Source organism: Eutrigla gurnardus (assembly GCF_963514095.1).
Source record: "Eutrigla gurnardus genome assembly, chromosome: 22".
Lineage (NCBI taxonomy): Eukaryota > Metazoa > Chordata > Actinopteri > Perciformes > Triglidae > Eutrigla > Eutrigla gurnardus.
This window is the reverse complement of record NC_139933.1, coordinates 15,815,014-15,829,894: the sequence shown is the minus strand read 5'-3', so window position 1 is coordinate 15,829,894 and position 14,881 is coordinate 15,815,014. Positions and strand designations below refer to the sequence as shown.

General features: G+C 44.6%; 1 protein-coding gene across 1 annotated transcript; it reads left to right on the top strand.

The window, feature by feature from the left end:
* Position 1: 1 nt before the first annotated feature.
* On the top strand, positions 2-14,535 carry LOC311008293 (disintegrin and metalloproteinase domain-containing protein 8-like). Its single transcript, XM_084001833.1, has 23 exons — positions 2-159; positions 1,304-1,398; positions 1,584-1,657; positions 2,878-2,953; positions 3,073-3,149; positions 3,451-3,628; positions 3,727-3,807; positions 4,279-4,341; positions 4,416-4,585; positions 4,897-4,978; positions 5,069-5,211; positions 5,347-5,533; positions 5,873-5,962; positions 7,249-7,447; positions 8,078-8,180; positions 8,330-8,495; positions 10,272-10,352; positions 10,469-10,553; positions 11,694-11,814; positions 11,898-12,057; positions 12,140-12,187; positions 12,710-12,778; positions 12,856-14,535. The coding sequence occupies exons 1-23, from the start codon at positions 123-125 to the stop codon at positions 12,964-12,966; spliced, it is 2,496 nt and encodes an 831-aa protein (XP_083857959.1). The 5' UTR covers positions 2-122; the 3' UTR covers positions 12,967-14,535.
* Positions 14,536-14,881: the final 346 nt, after the last annotated feature.

The window sequence follows — 14,881 nt, the reverse complement described above, 5'->3', positions numbered from 1 at the left end:
TACGCGAGGCGGCGATAAGAAGTAACCGGAGGCGGGACTTCCACGGCAGAAAGGGAGGCGATGATTCACGGAGGATTTAACGGTAAGAGGAGAGCGGCGGAGTCCGAGCAGAGCGCACCATCATGGGAGCGGCCGCGGTCTCGCTGTGGCTGACATGGGGTAAGTTTACACCAGAAACACGGAGGGTTTGACAGGGAGGGCTGGATGAGACGCTCTTCTTATTATATTACAACGGAATTAGTGTTGTCTGAACAAACTGCATTAAAAGTGTTTAAAGTACCTCAATAAGTAATGCGGCTGTAACGTCTTGGGAGTGACCTTCAGATGAGGACAACAGCACCGATATTCTCAAGAAGGCACACCTAAAGATGTTTGTATTTTAAAGAAAAATTAATTTAATATGAAGGAATGGTTTTGATAGAGCCTGTTAAATTCTCTAAATTACAGATATTTGTTTTAAATTGTAGGGAGTAAAAGTAAAAAGTTGTAAAAGAAAGAAGTACATAAACGAGGTATTCGTTTGTTATGTACCATCTCTGCAGTATAGTATGTCCAAAAAGTCGCAGTGTAGTAGGTCATTTAAAAAAGTTAATTATAGCATGTCAAAAAAAATACCTGAAATGAAAAACCTGAAAAGGCATACTATAGTATTTTTAAAACCTCATAAACGTCATAGTTTTGCATGTTAAAATATCTGTTTTAAATGTAGGGGGTAAAAGTAAAAAGTTGTCAGAAAAATAAATACTCAAAGTACACGATACCTGAAAATTCTCTGCAGCAACAAGGTATTTGTACATTGTTGTTATTTCCCACCTCTGCAGTAAAGAAGTCCAAAAAGTTAAAAAAAAATCTAAAAATTATAGTATGTTATGGATTTAGTATTTATTAGTTATTAAAAAGTCAATTTTAAACTCCTAAAAAGTCATACTATAGTATTTTTAAAGTAAAAGTAAATACGCTACTAAAGTACAGATAACTGAATTCCTTAACTATAGTAATGAAGTATTTGTACTTCTGAGAATACATATTTTCCCTCTTACTTACTATCTGCCTTCTCTTGAATATAATGGGATTACATGTCACCCGCCTCGGGGGGCTCAAAGCACAAAAATACAACAGCACAGTCTCTTTCCAGAGATCATGACCCGGTTACTCCACAGACCTTGATGTGAGCAGCTTCACGTTGAAAGAAAAACGAGTTCCTAGTGCCAGTTTACGTTCCACCACTGAAAAGAGGAAATAAAAAATGCAGTTTACACTTAATCCTGCTATTTTTTGTGTAAACGCTGTTTGTTTTGTGAAGTTTGTTTCACGCAGACATCGGGAATGTTGTCTCACCTGGAGAGATACGAGGTGGTCCGACCTCAGAGACAGAGGAGAAGCCTGCAAGACAACCAGGTGACTACGCCTCACCCGTCTCACCCACCTCACCCGTCTCACCCACCTGTGATACCTGACAATCATGTCAGGGTTTTGCATACAGATATAGGATTTTACTTGTCTTTGACCCAAGTAAAGGATGCAAACACTTCTTCTGCAAATTGATCCGATCTTATCAGTCACTGACGGAGAATTTTCAACAGCTTTATCCTGATACGGTTCAGTACGAGTTGGCCATCGAAGGGAGGAACCACACAATTCATCTGGAAAAAAACTGGTAAACATTGTTTTTTTATTCTATAGAAAAATTAGATTTGGCCCGCCATGATAGCTAACTTTATTACGATGATATACTGTCCCAGAAAAAGTTGCGATTAATTATATCAATGACCGTTTTATGCTACTGATATAACGATAATATAATAGCATATGTTTACGTTGGAATTGCAATGTGAAAAAAAGATTAAAATATGACAAATAAATAAACTAAACTAACATATATTGTACGATAGATTGATAACATGAAATTATTGAGGTCACGTCTGTTAAAAGAATTTTCCCGTAAACGAATAAATTCACCCAAGGAGGAGATCGGAGACATAAGTAAAGTCGACGTCTGACTGTAATCTTGTACAAGAGGAGCAGTTACAGTGCAACAACGTGTGAGGATGCTACAGAGGAAGTGCTCAAATCACTGTTGTGACTTGAGTTTTTTAAAGGCACAGGAGATAACGCGTCATTGACAGAGAATCTTCGTGTAGACCAAGACATCATGTGCACAAGGTCCCTGACAACAGTTAGGCATACCTAAGACATGAGGTTATTCATACCTAAGACAAGGTTATACAAAATTCTTAACAGTAGTCATCGTCACGTAGTCCTTGTCTGTGTAGTCATCACAAAATTCTTATAACAACGTCCATATATCGTACGATAATATAACGTAAAAATGTTCGAGGTCACATCCATATTTCGAACGATAAGCAGATAACATGACATGATCGAGGTCACGTCCATATATCGTACGATAAGGAGATAACGTAAAAATTATCGAGATCACTTCCATATATTGTACGATATGTAATAAGGATCAAAGTCAAGTCCATATAATAAGTAGATAACTAGATCATAAAATGATCGAGATCACGTCTCTATATCGTACGATAAGTAGATAACATAAAATGATCGAGATCACGTCTCTATATCGTACGATAAGTGATAAGTAGATAACATAAAATGACCGAGATCACGTCTCTATATCGTACGATAAGTAGATAACATAAAATGATCGAGATCACGTCTCTATATCGTACGATAAGGAGGTAACATAAATTATTGAGGTTACGATATATCGGACGATAAGGAGGTAACATAAAAATGATCGCGGGAAAGTAATTATTGCGACACGCTTAATTAGAATTTCAGATCCTCTAAACAAACATTGATGTTCATATCTAAAAACCTTCTGTTAAAAGTTTTCCACATTTTATTTCACAGGAATCTTATTGGGAGAGGCTTCACTGAAACACGATATACAGAAGATGGAAAACGGGTGACGGCGTCACCGAATGAGGTGAGATTTTACTTTTTTCCCTCTGAAGCATTTAATACAGGAGTGTTTTGGACAATAAACACAAAGAAACCTTTGTGACTTAATTGATCGCGTTAATTGACGACTGGGTTTCTGTCCAGGAGCGCTGCTACTATCACGGTCACGTTGGAGGCGTTCAGGACTCCTCCGTCAGCGTCGGGATTTGTTCAGGCATCAGGTGAGAACATGTGGATATTTCTTCAGTTTCAAAACACCTTTTTTTGTAATTCTTTTCTGTAATCTTCCAGGAAACTTGTGAAACGTGAAGTTTCGTAATTCGTGTTTTTGAAGTAGGCCTATGCGTCTTTTCAGTTCAAATATTGTGTCATATTGTGCAGCTATTTAATAACATATGCAAGAAAATTGCAAGAAATTTAGTTTACAGATCGTTTTTAGCAGACTAAACAATTTCCATTTGCACGTCGGATCATATTTTTCTCCTCAGTAGGTCTGTTAAATTAGCGTCTTCTTGTTTCCAGCGGCTTCGTGAGAGTCCGGCAGCAGCTTTTCATGATCGAGCCTCTGGGACGGTCCGAGGACGGGGACCACGCTGTTTACAGGCGGGAGCACCTGAAGGTCGGCGGCACGGCCACGCTGTACGACCAAGACCAGGATCAGGGCCCTCGGATATCTGGCCTCTTCAGGTCCAGATCGTGGGTAAGTGACGTGCGTGTACGGTTTCATGGTAAACCAAAAAAAAAAATCTATTTAAATAAAAACATGAATTGTTATCGAAGTTTCCTTTTGTTCTTCAGAAAACGAAACCTCAGCAGGCGAAACCCATCTCAGGTTCAGAGATGTTTGTCGAGCTGTTTGTGGTGGTGGACAACACCGAGGTGAATACATTTTATTTACATTTTCTATCACTAAATGATCCGGTCGGGGGTCTGCAGGGACCTATGGTCACTTCTCAAAGAGAATCCAACCGTATTGGTGCGGTGTCTCTGGGTGGGGGGAGACCACCCAGAGACACCGCTGAGGGAGTTGATGGAGAAACCTGGAGGGGGGGTGGAGAATGGGAATCATTCATGGATACAAGCAGCCAAATTAGATTTTTTAGTTCAGCCTTGGAGGTCAGCTGAGTAGATAAGACCAGATCCAGAGGGAGCTCCTTAGCATCAGATGGTCCTGAGATCTGATTAGGAAGCGTACTGGGCGCCTCCCCTTTGGAGGTTTTTCCCGAGCGTGTCCGAGCGGTGGGAGACCCCTGGGTGAACCCAGAACACGCTGGAGAGATAACATCTCATCTAGTCTGGAGAAAACGTTGCTGATGAATGAATGTGATCCCGTCTCCTCTCTTCCTTCAGTACAAGCGATACGGAAGCAGGACTAAATCCCGCGTCCTCGGAGTCATAAACCACGTTGACAAGGTAACTTTCGCACCATCGAGCGCCGTTGGCCGACAGCCGTCACTCCCGAATGACGTCTCCTCCTCTGCCCGCAGCTGTACCGACCTCTGAACATCCGCATCATGCTGGTGGGCTTGGAGATCTGGACCTACAAGGACTACATCGACGTGGACCTCGACTCGGAGACCACGCTGGACAACTTCCTCCTGTGGCGGCAGGCCAACCTCCTGCAGAGGACCGAGCACGACAACGCCCAGTTTGTGACGTGAGGATGAGTGTTTGGTAGAGGTGTAACGATTCATTCGATTAATCGATGAATCGATTGTCAGTCCTATATATTCTACTTAATCGATCTGCTAAAATAAATAAATAGAATGAATCGTTTTGGCTTCACCAATAATCGATATAAATGCATTTAATCGGATGAATCGTGATTCTTACTTATGATTAATGTTTTAATACGTTTAAGACACTCTTTCCCCTGCCAGCATGTAGTCTATTGAATAATGTTCAAAATAACTGAGCAATGTTTAATTACATTTTTGTATTCAGCATAAAATATTTCTGCCTCCACAGGGGCAAAGACTTCGACGGCGACACGGTCGGGCTGGCCAACAAGTTCGCCATGTGCACCGGGAACTCGGGTGGAGTCAATCAGGTAACGACCTCTAACTTCCTGGAGACGACGCGAGTGTAATGGTATGTGACGACACATCCTGCTGAAAGCACTCCTGCGTTTCTCCTCCAGGATCACCATGACAACCCGATAGGCCTCGCCTCCACCATCGCCCATGAGATGGGGCATAACTTCGGCCTGTCCCATGATGTCAGGGGTTGCCTGTGCGGTTCGGTGTACAGCAGCGGGAGCTGTGTGATGTCAGAGAAGCTCCGGTGAGGAGGCTTAGAATGTGCAGTTATGTTTCCAAAGATATGAAAAGACATTTGTTTGTTTTTTTGTGAGTTGTATATTTGGAAGTATCATATTTCAGCCAGCGCATTATAAACACTCAGCTCTTTCCTCTTCAGGACAGAGAATGAAGCGTTCCCAGAGGTGTTCAGCGACTGCAGCGTGCAGCAGCTCGCCGACTTCTTGGAGCGAGCTCAGCCCAGCTGCCTGTCGAAGCCCGGCTCCATGAGGACCGTCGCCACGGGCCCCGACTGCGGCAACGCCCTGCTGGACCCCGGAGAGGAGTGCGACTGCGGCACCGTGGAGGTAAAACTTTCAGTAGAGGCTTGGTTGGTTCTTTTTTTGGGGGACCTTGGAAAGTTTAAATATATCCTGTAGCCAAGGAAGACACCATTTGTGTTTTCTGGTGTGGTTTCCTGCGTGCGAGGTTAGGGCTAATAAAAGGGAAGGCAGCGGTGATTCAGAGCATCAGAAGCTGCAGTTTGGCCTAATTCAAATAGTTTTCCGGTGTGCTCACATCCTCTCATGACATCATTTCTGTGGGAGATTTAATCTGATCCTTTGAACTTTCACCACTGTTCACCACTGTTTCACCACGGAACTAGATACACAAACATCAACTGATTAAATGGGCTTTTTCTGTAGGAATGCAAGAACCCTTGTTGCGATGCCTCGACGTGCCGCCTGACTGAAGGAGCCCAGTGTGCTCACGGAGGATGCTGCAAAGACTGCCAGGTACGTGAGCGATCGCTAATTTAGCTTTTAAAAGTGGGTTTCTTTTAGTTTGTCAGATAAAAAATCCTGCTTGCTATGTGTTTACACCCGAGTTCCAAATCCAACAATGATGGAGCCAAATGACTGTGTGAGCTAAGTGCTAACATTGTCACGATGACGTGCTATTATGTTGGTGTTAGTAGTGTGTTAGCATGCTAACATTCGCTACTAGTCACACAAAGCACTGCTGAGGCTGATGGGAAGTCAATGATTTTGCAGGTATTTGGTCACAAACCAAAAAGGTCTGAGTTAGCAAAGTTATGGTACATTTAATGGCATTAAGAGAAAATTCAATCACAACCACAAATGTGTACCTCATGGTGGGAACCACCAAAGCCATTAGGATGCACCCTCTGGGGATCATGACAATCTAAGGAAATCCACCCAGTGGAAGTTGAGATATTTCACACTGGGTACGTGAAAACTTTGACCTGCTGTTTGCACATCAAAGTCTCTAGGATTCAACCTCTGGGAACATGAATGGGTTGCATAAACTGTATATAAGAAGTGGATGTAGACATGGTGACATCACCTGTTGGTTTGTGGACTACAGTTTTGAAGCGCAGAGTCGGCATTTTGGATTTTGCAACCAGTGAAGGAATTGACCATATTTGGACTGTGGAGGAGCAACGGGTGGATCTGATGAACACACCCCGAGCAGCAACCTTACTGGATCTGGATCCATGTGGATTCTTGTGTGAAGCTGCTAACAAAGTTAGCTTATGATTGAAGGTCAACTTCACAGCTAAGTGTTAAAATCGTCTTAGTAGCTAACTGCATTGGTAGCATGGTAGCGACCTGTCAATCAGCAGGTAGCCCCGTCCCCTAAGCATCCCCTGCTTTCTGGTCTGTTGGACTCTAAATCCAATATTTCATATGTAGATATTTCAGTACGGACAAAGGTGCCAACTGTACCAGCAGCATGACTGAAGAAAGGCCCTAGACTGGGTCCAGAAACCATATCGACTCCAGTGTGGGTACAGAAAGGCCAATCATACTGACACGCAACATTAAAAGGGCAACAGGCAGGAGCTCAATAATAACAGGAAACACTGAGAGATATCCTGCTGTTTCCATGTAACGCAACCACATCCTTCCTCAAATGACAGGTTCAAAGACTAGAATGATGGTCCAACTCCAGCAATGTGGCACGAATACACACACTAATTACACACACTGTCTTACCAACAGTCTTCTTATGCTCTTTGTCCTCACCGCGTCACCTGACATGTGCTTTACACCCGCAGCTCAGACCAGCAGGAAGTGTGTGCAGGGAGTCGGCCGGCGACTGCGACCTGTCCGAGTACTGCACGGGGGCGGCGGCTTCTTGTCCCGAGGACAGCTTCCAGATGAATGGCAAACCGTGCTACGAGCTGGCGGAGGGCTACTGTCACGACGGACGATGCCCCACACACCAGCATCACTGCTGGCGGCTGTTCGGACCAGGTCTCAGCCTCTTCCCTCTCTCTCTGAATAGACAAGCTGAGCCTTTAGGAGCTGACTTCACCATCACATGGTGGATAATTGTGCATTTGTTTGGTATAAAGGACAACAGAAGGCTTGATGAATAGCGCTCTCACAGAAAACAGGAGTCTCTTTAATGGCCTGAACCCATTAAATCTCATTATTCCACACTGTGACGAAATCACAGAGACGTCCTGAGCCAACCTTAAGTGTTGGATTTTATAAAATGTATTATTTTGTAGGTTGAACAATCTGTTACACTTAGACTCTTGACTTATAGCTCGTCCAGCCTTTGGGAGTCATATGGGGTTCTTGCCATCGGATACTTTAGACTGGAGGAGCCGGGGATCAAACCATCAGTCTTCCAATTAGGCCAGCACTCAGTCTGACACATCCGGCATCTTTGTACACTTAAGGATCTCCACTAGAATGTTAAAAAAAGCAAACATGGATTGACTTTCTCATTAGGATACTTTTATCAATTCTAATGTTCTTTTCATGGCACGAGAAGGCTTCCATACAAACTCCACTGACCAATCAGTTCTAACTATTCATGTTTCCTTCTCCTGATCATAATTTAGGAGGTTAATCATGAATATCTTCCTTCATCAGGGGCCATGGTCGGACCAGGTGTGTGTTTTAACCTGAACAAGCAAGGCGTGGAAGGCGCCAACTGCGGGAGAAAGCAACTCGGCTACGCCGCCTGCACCTCATCGTACGTATGACAGCAACGCTCACACTCAACTTCCTGCTGGAGTCCTGACTCCGCCTCCATCCAGAGTTCATCTCAGAATGCCCCTGAAGAAGAAGAGGCAGCATAAACAAATGAAATGTTCTGGATCACTTTGTGCTTTTGTTTTGCAGGAATGTTATGTGTGGATCTATATTCTGTGGTGGAGGCGGCGAGTCCATCACGGGTAAGAGGGCATCCTTCAATGTGATGGGCATCGAATGTAAACTGGCCGTGGACGACGATAAGACCAGGACCATCGACATGGTGCCAACAGGAGCCAAATGTGGACCCAATAAGGTAAAGACCTCCAGCGGGGACTCGGGAGACGCGGGACAATGATGTTGGGTGTGTTGGGTGTGTTGGGTGTGTTGGATGTGTTGGGTGTGTTGGATGTGTTGATGTGTTGGATGTGTTGATGTGTTGGATGTGTTGATGTGTTGGGTGTGTTGGATGTGTTGATGTGTTGGATGTGTTGGGTGTGTTGGATGTGTTGGGTGTGTTGGATGTGTTGATGTGTTGGGTGTGTTGGGTGTGTTGGGTGTGTTGGATGTGTTGGGTGTGTTGATGTGTTGGGTGTGTTGGATGTGTTGGCTGTGTTGATGTGGTTGGTGTGTTGGATGTGTTGGATGTGTTGGGTGTGTTGGGTGTGTTGGATGTGTTGGGTGTGTTGGGTGTGTTGGATGTGTTGGATGTGTTGGGTGTGTTGGATGTGTTGGGTGTGTTGGATGTGTTGGGTGTGTTGGGTGTGTTGGATGTGTTGATGTGTTGATGTGTTGGATGTGTTGGGTGTGTTGGATGTGTTGGGTGTGTTGGATGTGTTGGATGTGTTGATGTGTTGATGTGTTGGGTGTGTTGGGTGTGTTGGATGTGTTGATGTGTTGATGTGTTGGATGTGTTGGGTGTGTTGGATGTGTTGGGTGTGTTGGATGTGTTGGATGTGTTGATGTGTTGATGTGTTGGGTGTGTTGGATGTGTTGGGTGTGTTGATGTGTTGGGTGTGTTGGATGTGTTGGGTGTGTTGATGTGGTTGGTGTGTTGGATGTGTTGGATGTGTTGGGTGTGTTGGGTGTGTTGGGTGTGTTGGATGTGTTGGGTGTGTTGGGTGTGTTGGATGTGTTGGATGTGTTGGGTGTGTTGGATGTGTTGGGTGTTGGATGTGTTGATGTGTTGGGTGTGTTGGATGTGTTGATGTGTTGGATGTGTTGATGTGTTGGGTGTGTTGGGTGTGTTGGGTGTGTTGGATGTGTTGGGTGTGTTGGATGTGTTGGGTGTGTTGATGTGGTTGGTGTGTTGGATGTGTTGGGTGTGTTGGGTGTGTTGGATGTGTTGGGTGTGTTGGGTGTGTTGGGTGTGTTGGATGTGTTGGGTGTGTTGATGTGGTTGGTGTGTTGGATGTGTTGGGTGTGTTGGGTGTGTTGGATGTGTTGGGTGTGTTGGGTGTGTTGGATGTGTTGGGTGTGTTGATGTGGTTGGTGTGTTGGATGTGTTGGGTGTGTTGGGTGTGTTGGGTGTGTTGGATGTGTTGGGTGTGTTGATGTGGTTGGTGTGTTGGATGTGTTGGGTGTGTTGGATGTGTTGGGTGTGTTGGATGTGTTGATGTGTTGATGTGTTGGGTGTGTTGGATGTGTTGGATGTGTTGGGTGTGTTGGGTGTGTTGGATGTGTTGGATGTGTTGGGTGTGTTGGGTGTGTTGGATGTGTTGGGTGTGTTGATGTGGTTGGTGTGTTGGATGTGTTGGATGTGTTGGGTGTGTTGGATGTGTTGGGTGTGTTGGATGTGTTGGGTGTGTTGATGTGGTTGGTGTGTTGGATTTGTTGGGTGTGTTGGATGTGTTGGGTGTGTTGGATGTGTTGGGTGTGTTGGTTGTGTTGGATGTGTTGATGTGTTGGGTGTGTTGGATGTGTTGGGTGTGTTGGATGTGTTGGGTGTGTTGGATGTGTTGGGTGTGTTGGGTGTGTTGGATGTGTTGATGTGTTGGGTGTGTTGGATGTGTTGGATGTGTTGGATGTGTTGGGTGTGTTGGATGTGTTGGATGTGTTGATGTGTTGCTCAGCATCAAACACTTGTGCCCAGGTTTGCCTCGACAACACGTGCGTGGACGCGTCCGTTTACGGGAAGCAGGAGGACTGTGCAAAGAAATGCAACAACAACGGGGTGAGCGAGTTTGTTTGAGGGTTTCAAAGCAGCTGCAGCTGTTTTCAATCGGTCTCCGCTGAACCGAAGACCACATGCTGCACTCGTATCTGAACGTTCCTGCCTTTCATCTCCAGGTGTGTAATCACAAGAAGGAGTGCCACTGTCACCCCGGCTGGGCCCCACCCCACTGCAACGTCCAGTATGCAGATTTACCTCAAGGTAACGTCCTGATTGGTTACATGGTTCCGACTGAAGGTCATTGAGACAGAAACCAGGTCAGACCTGCTCCATGAATCACTCCTCCAGGAGGAAACATGTATGATTCATCATGAGCGATCTCCTAACTGATGCAGTGTATCTGATATCAGACTGACGGCAGTGAATCAGCCTGTAAAACAATAGAATAAACAGCAGCTGATGTTTTTCGCAGCTTGTCGCTCAGAAAGTTTGCCGAGTGACTTTGCAACTATTCAGGCATAAAAGAGGAAGGAGGCAGCGGAAGTTGTGAAATACATTCGGCACAGACACTTTCTTGGCCAGATCCTGTGTTTTCAGTGAGAAGCTCGATTGTGCGTTGATGGTGAAATATGTTGATCGTGTACGATTACTCAAAAGCGAGCAACAGAACAGCTTTCTTCATGTTTTTATAAAAGGTTTGCACATTTCTGACTTCCCATTGTTTGTATAGATGTTCACTTCTACAAGATACTTTTTTTTTTACATTATTACGACACACAAGAATAATTTCTAACAAATGTATCTTCTTATGTCACAAAAACACAAGTATCCTTACTTTCAAAACAGGCTCCTTACTTAAGTTTTAATGCATTTGAATTATGAGTTTTTTTTTTTCATTATTAATTTAACGTGAGAGTCAGTTAGCTTTGGAAAAGAAAAACAGCTAGTAGAAATGTTCTTCATAGTGATACGTTTTACTTACGTTGAGTAGATGTCAGTACTTTTTCAATTTTACTTGAGTAAAGTAGTAGAAGAACTTCTACTTTGTTGAAGTTGTAATTCCACTATTTTCCACTAGTCCACCAAGCAGCTTGTTCATTATTATCCCGATAACGGAAGTTCACAGCGATCTACTCTAATCATGAACGTCGTCCCGTTGTGAGTTTTTCAGGCGATGACGCTTCGCCAAAAGGAAAAAGGATCGCCAGTTATTAGAGCTCATCAAGTTTAGAGTCAAAGTTTGTCATTATTATTATTGTTAAGTTCATTACTGGACATAAAGAGTGGGTTTTCTCCCCCTGGAGTCCCGCAGCCAGCCGGCTTTTCACAAGCCACAAACAGTGTGATGTCAATCCTTCCACAACAGAGACAGTGTATGGATGTGATTTCCCTCACCTGCAGGTGGGAGCGGGATAATAGCTGGAGTGTGTGCAGCCGTCTCCATCCTTGTTGTGATCTTGGTTGTGGCCGCGGGGCTGACCTGCTGCAGGAAGGATGGCATGGACAACTTCACCTGCAGAAGGTAGCGCTCGTTCCGATTCATTCACTCATTCACTCACTCATTCGGTCCCAGCGTACGTTTTCTAAAATATCCTCGTCTCACAGGAAAGTGCACTCGGCTCCCGGCAGGCTGAACGCGATGTTTCAGGAGCCAAGCGTTAAAGGCAGACCTCAGATCAGCCAGCCCACCTTCATGGAGTCATCAGCGACACAAGTCTACGCCCCTCTGCTAGTGACTGTGAGTCCCAGCAGAGCGGCTCCACAGGTACAAACAACACAACTTTATTAGTTCGTCACGTCTGGACACAAAGAACCGTCGTATTTCTAAACTCTTCGTTTCCTTCCAGCCGCCGAAGAAACCGTCTTCATCGTCGCCGACCGTACAAACGCAGCAGGTGAGCTTTAAAAACGTGATCTCCCACATGATGAAGATCTGGCAACCGAAGTCGGCTGTTGAACTTCAAAACAATGAATAATACATAGATGGATATCTGTATTCAGACATGAGCAACCGTTTAAAAGGGCGAGTCTGTAGTTTTTGTTATTGGCAACAAATCCCATGAAATCCATATTCAAAATCTATTGTTGGGGACTATTTTCAGCGGCGGATTAAAGAGAACCCGTTTCTCCTCCTTTTAAGCGATTGTTAATTTTTGATCACTATTCCTCCTGTTATACGGTATAGTACGGGGCGGGAATCAGAGCAGACTAGGCTTTTTGGGAGGGAGGGGCAGGAGACTGAGAGGAGCTGCAGCAGCAAAAAAATAAAAATAAATAAGGAGGTAAAATAAAGTGTTATTTGCTAGCATAGATACGTTCACTGTTGGTTTTTGTCTTTTCATGGGATTCATTTAACGTTAACGTTAATGCTGTTCACGAGTGAAAGATCAAACACAAAGTCTTCTTCTTCACCACAGACTAAACCTCTACCTCCATCCAAACCTTCACCTCCATCCAAACCTTTACCTCCTCTGAGTAAAACGCAGGTGAGTGTTCTTTTGTTGAGACCAAACAAGTTCACATCCATAAATGTGTCTAAAGTTGGTCTTGTGTTGTTTTTCAGGGCCAGGCGTTCAAACCGAGTCCTCCTCCCGTCCCTCCGGTCAAACCCAGCCCTCCTCTGCCCCCAGCGAAACCACAACAGACTCACATGAGCGTCTCATCAAAGCCTTGAAGCCATCCGCCATGTGGTTTTACATCCAGAGAGACGGGGAGCGGTGAGTCACGGAGGCCAAAGAGTTCGGAAAAGTTTACCCTTCGTCTCAAAGCTGCACTGAGAATGTCGCTGATGACCAGCGGCTCCCCCGTTGCCGTGGAAACCTCCGTCACTGTGACTGTAAAAAGTTGTTTCTGCTCACTTCCTTTAATATTGAGTTGTCTCGTTGCGGTGCTCACATGAAAATGTGCTTTTTAAAAAATATTTATTTAAAGGAGGTCTACAGTTTAGCATTCAGTGGCATCTAGTGGTGAGGTTGCAGATTGCAACCGACTGGAACATCTCACGAGTGAATTAACGACCCGTCTAGCTGCTGCATGGGACAATATGATGATGATGACTGGGGGTGGGGGCTGGGGGTATATATTATTTATTTTTGCTGAACGGAGGATAGTCACAAAATCTTCTGTGTCCTCGAAGTCGGTACTTACATTTACATATTTTACATACCCAGCCCCCAATTATAGTTGCTTTACGTTTTTATTAAACAATTTTATTCAACACTGAAAAAGTTTAATAAAGCTGAGAGAAGCCAGGTGGCAACCACCGAATCTGAAAGTAACTGTCATTCTCTCCACTGGCCATCAGGGGGCGACTCCTCTCTGATTGTATGAGAAAATGACTCTACTTCTCTCTTGATTTAATATCTCAGTAAACATTGTAAACATGAGTTTATGGTCTCAATCTCTAGTTTCAAGTCTTCTTCAATCCAGCATGATGTTCATTTAGTACATTATGGTCCATTTAGAGTCCAACAGACCAGAAAGCAGGGGATGCTTTAGGGGCGGGGCTACCTGCTGATTGACAAGTCGCTACCAATGACTTTAACACTTAGCTGTGAAGTTGACCTTGAACTATGAAATTAAATTTGTTAGCAGCTTAACACCAGAATACACATGGATCCAGATCCAGTAAAGTTGCTACTCGGGGTGTGTTCATCAGATCCACTCGTCGCTCCTCCACAGTCCAAATATGGTCATATCACCATGACACGGTCCACTTCATAGTCCATAGTGGAGCCTCAGTTGTCCTCCCCACACTGATCCCTCTCATACGGTCCCTGAACTGTGTCCAAAGCCAGTCTGCCTTCTACAGGGTTCACATGTCCCCCTTCTGCTGTACTTGAAACTCTTAATGGTCCACACAGAGTTCAGATGACCTGTGGTTGAAACATTTACATGCTCCTTTGTTTGTTTCTGGTCCCGTGGGGAGGTGTGTGTTTCTGTGTGTGTGTGTGTTTTATGTGTGTGTGTGTGTGTGTGTGTGTGTGTATGTGTGTGTGTGTTTCTGTGTGTGTGTGTGCCTTGAGGAACAGTTGTTTTTCTTAACTGCAGTCACGGGGTTTTAAGTTAACAGTATATCCGTTTTGAAATCAAAGATACAGTCGCTGTGATCACATTCCGTCACGTCGGATCAATTGAATGTAAAAAACCCAAAGTGCACTTTAATCACAAAAGTGTTGCTGCATCGAAAGATTACACAAATTATCTGTTGTGTTTATTGTGAATTAAATGTTTTCTCAATGAAGTCGTTCTCTCTTTTTTTCCATCGTCGTTCCCAGAAAACTCATCTGTTAACGGTTCGTTTTACATTCATGGGTCTCCAGCGAGCAGCTGGAGGAAGCCGGTCTGAGGAGTTGGGGGTCTCACGGGGGTAGGGGGTTCCCGTCATCTGGACTTCCTGCTCAGGTTTCTCACACAGTCCGAGGGGTTAACACAGACAAACCAACAGTTTTATAAGCGAATCGGCAGCCTCACATTCGTCATCCTCAGAGGACGAACCCCACGATGTCGCTGAGCCTCTGACTCTTCCTCCGGCGCCACCGTGAGGTCGACTTTTGTGGTTTTGTGTAAAAATGTCTCGCCAACAATTG

What these genes read in the sequence shown, in the direction of transcription:
- LOC311008293 (XM_084001833.1), top strand. Translation starts at nt 123, where the DNA reads ATGGGAGCGGCCGCGGTCTCGCTGTGGCTGACATGGG. An exon ending in TACGCCGCCTGCACCTCATC is followed by an intron (nt 8,181 to 8,329) that starts GTACGTATGACA and finishes TTTGTTTTGCAG; the next exon opens with GAATGTTATGTGTGGATCTA. An exon ending in CCAAATGTGGACCCAATAAG is followed by an intron (nt 8,496 to 10,271) that starts GTAAAGACCTCC and finishes ACTTGTGCCCAG; the next exon opens with GTTTGCCTCGACAACACGTG.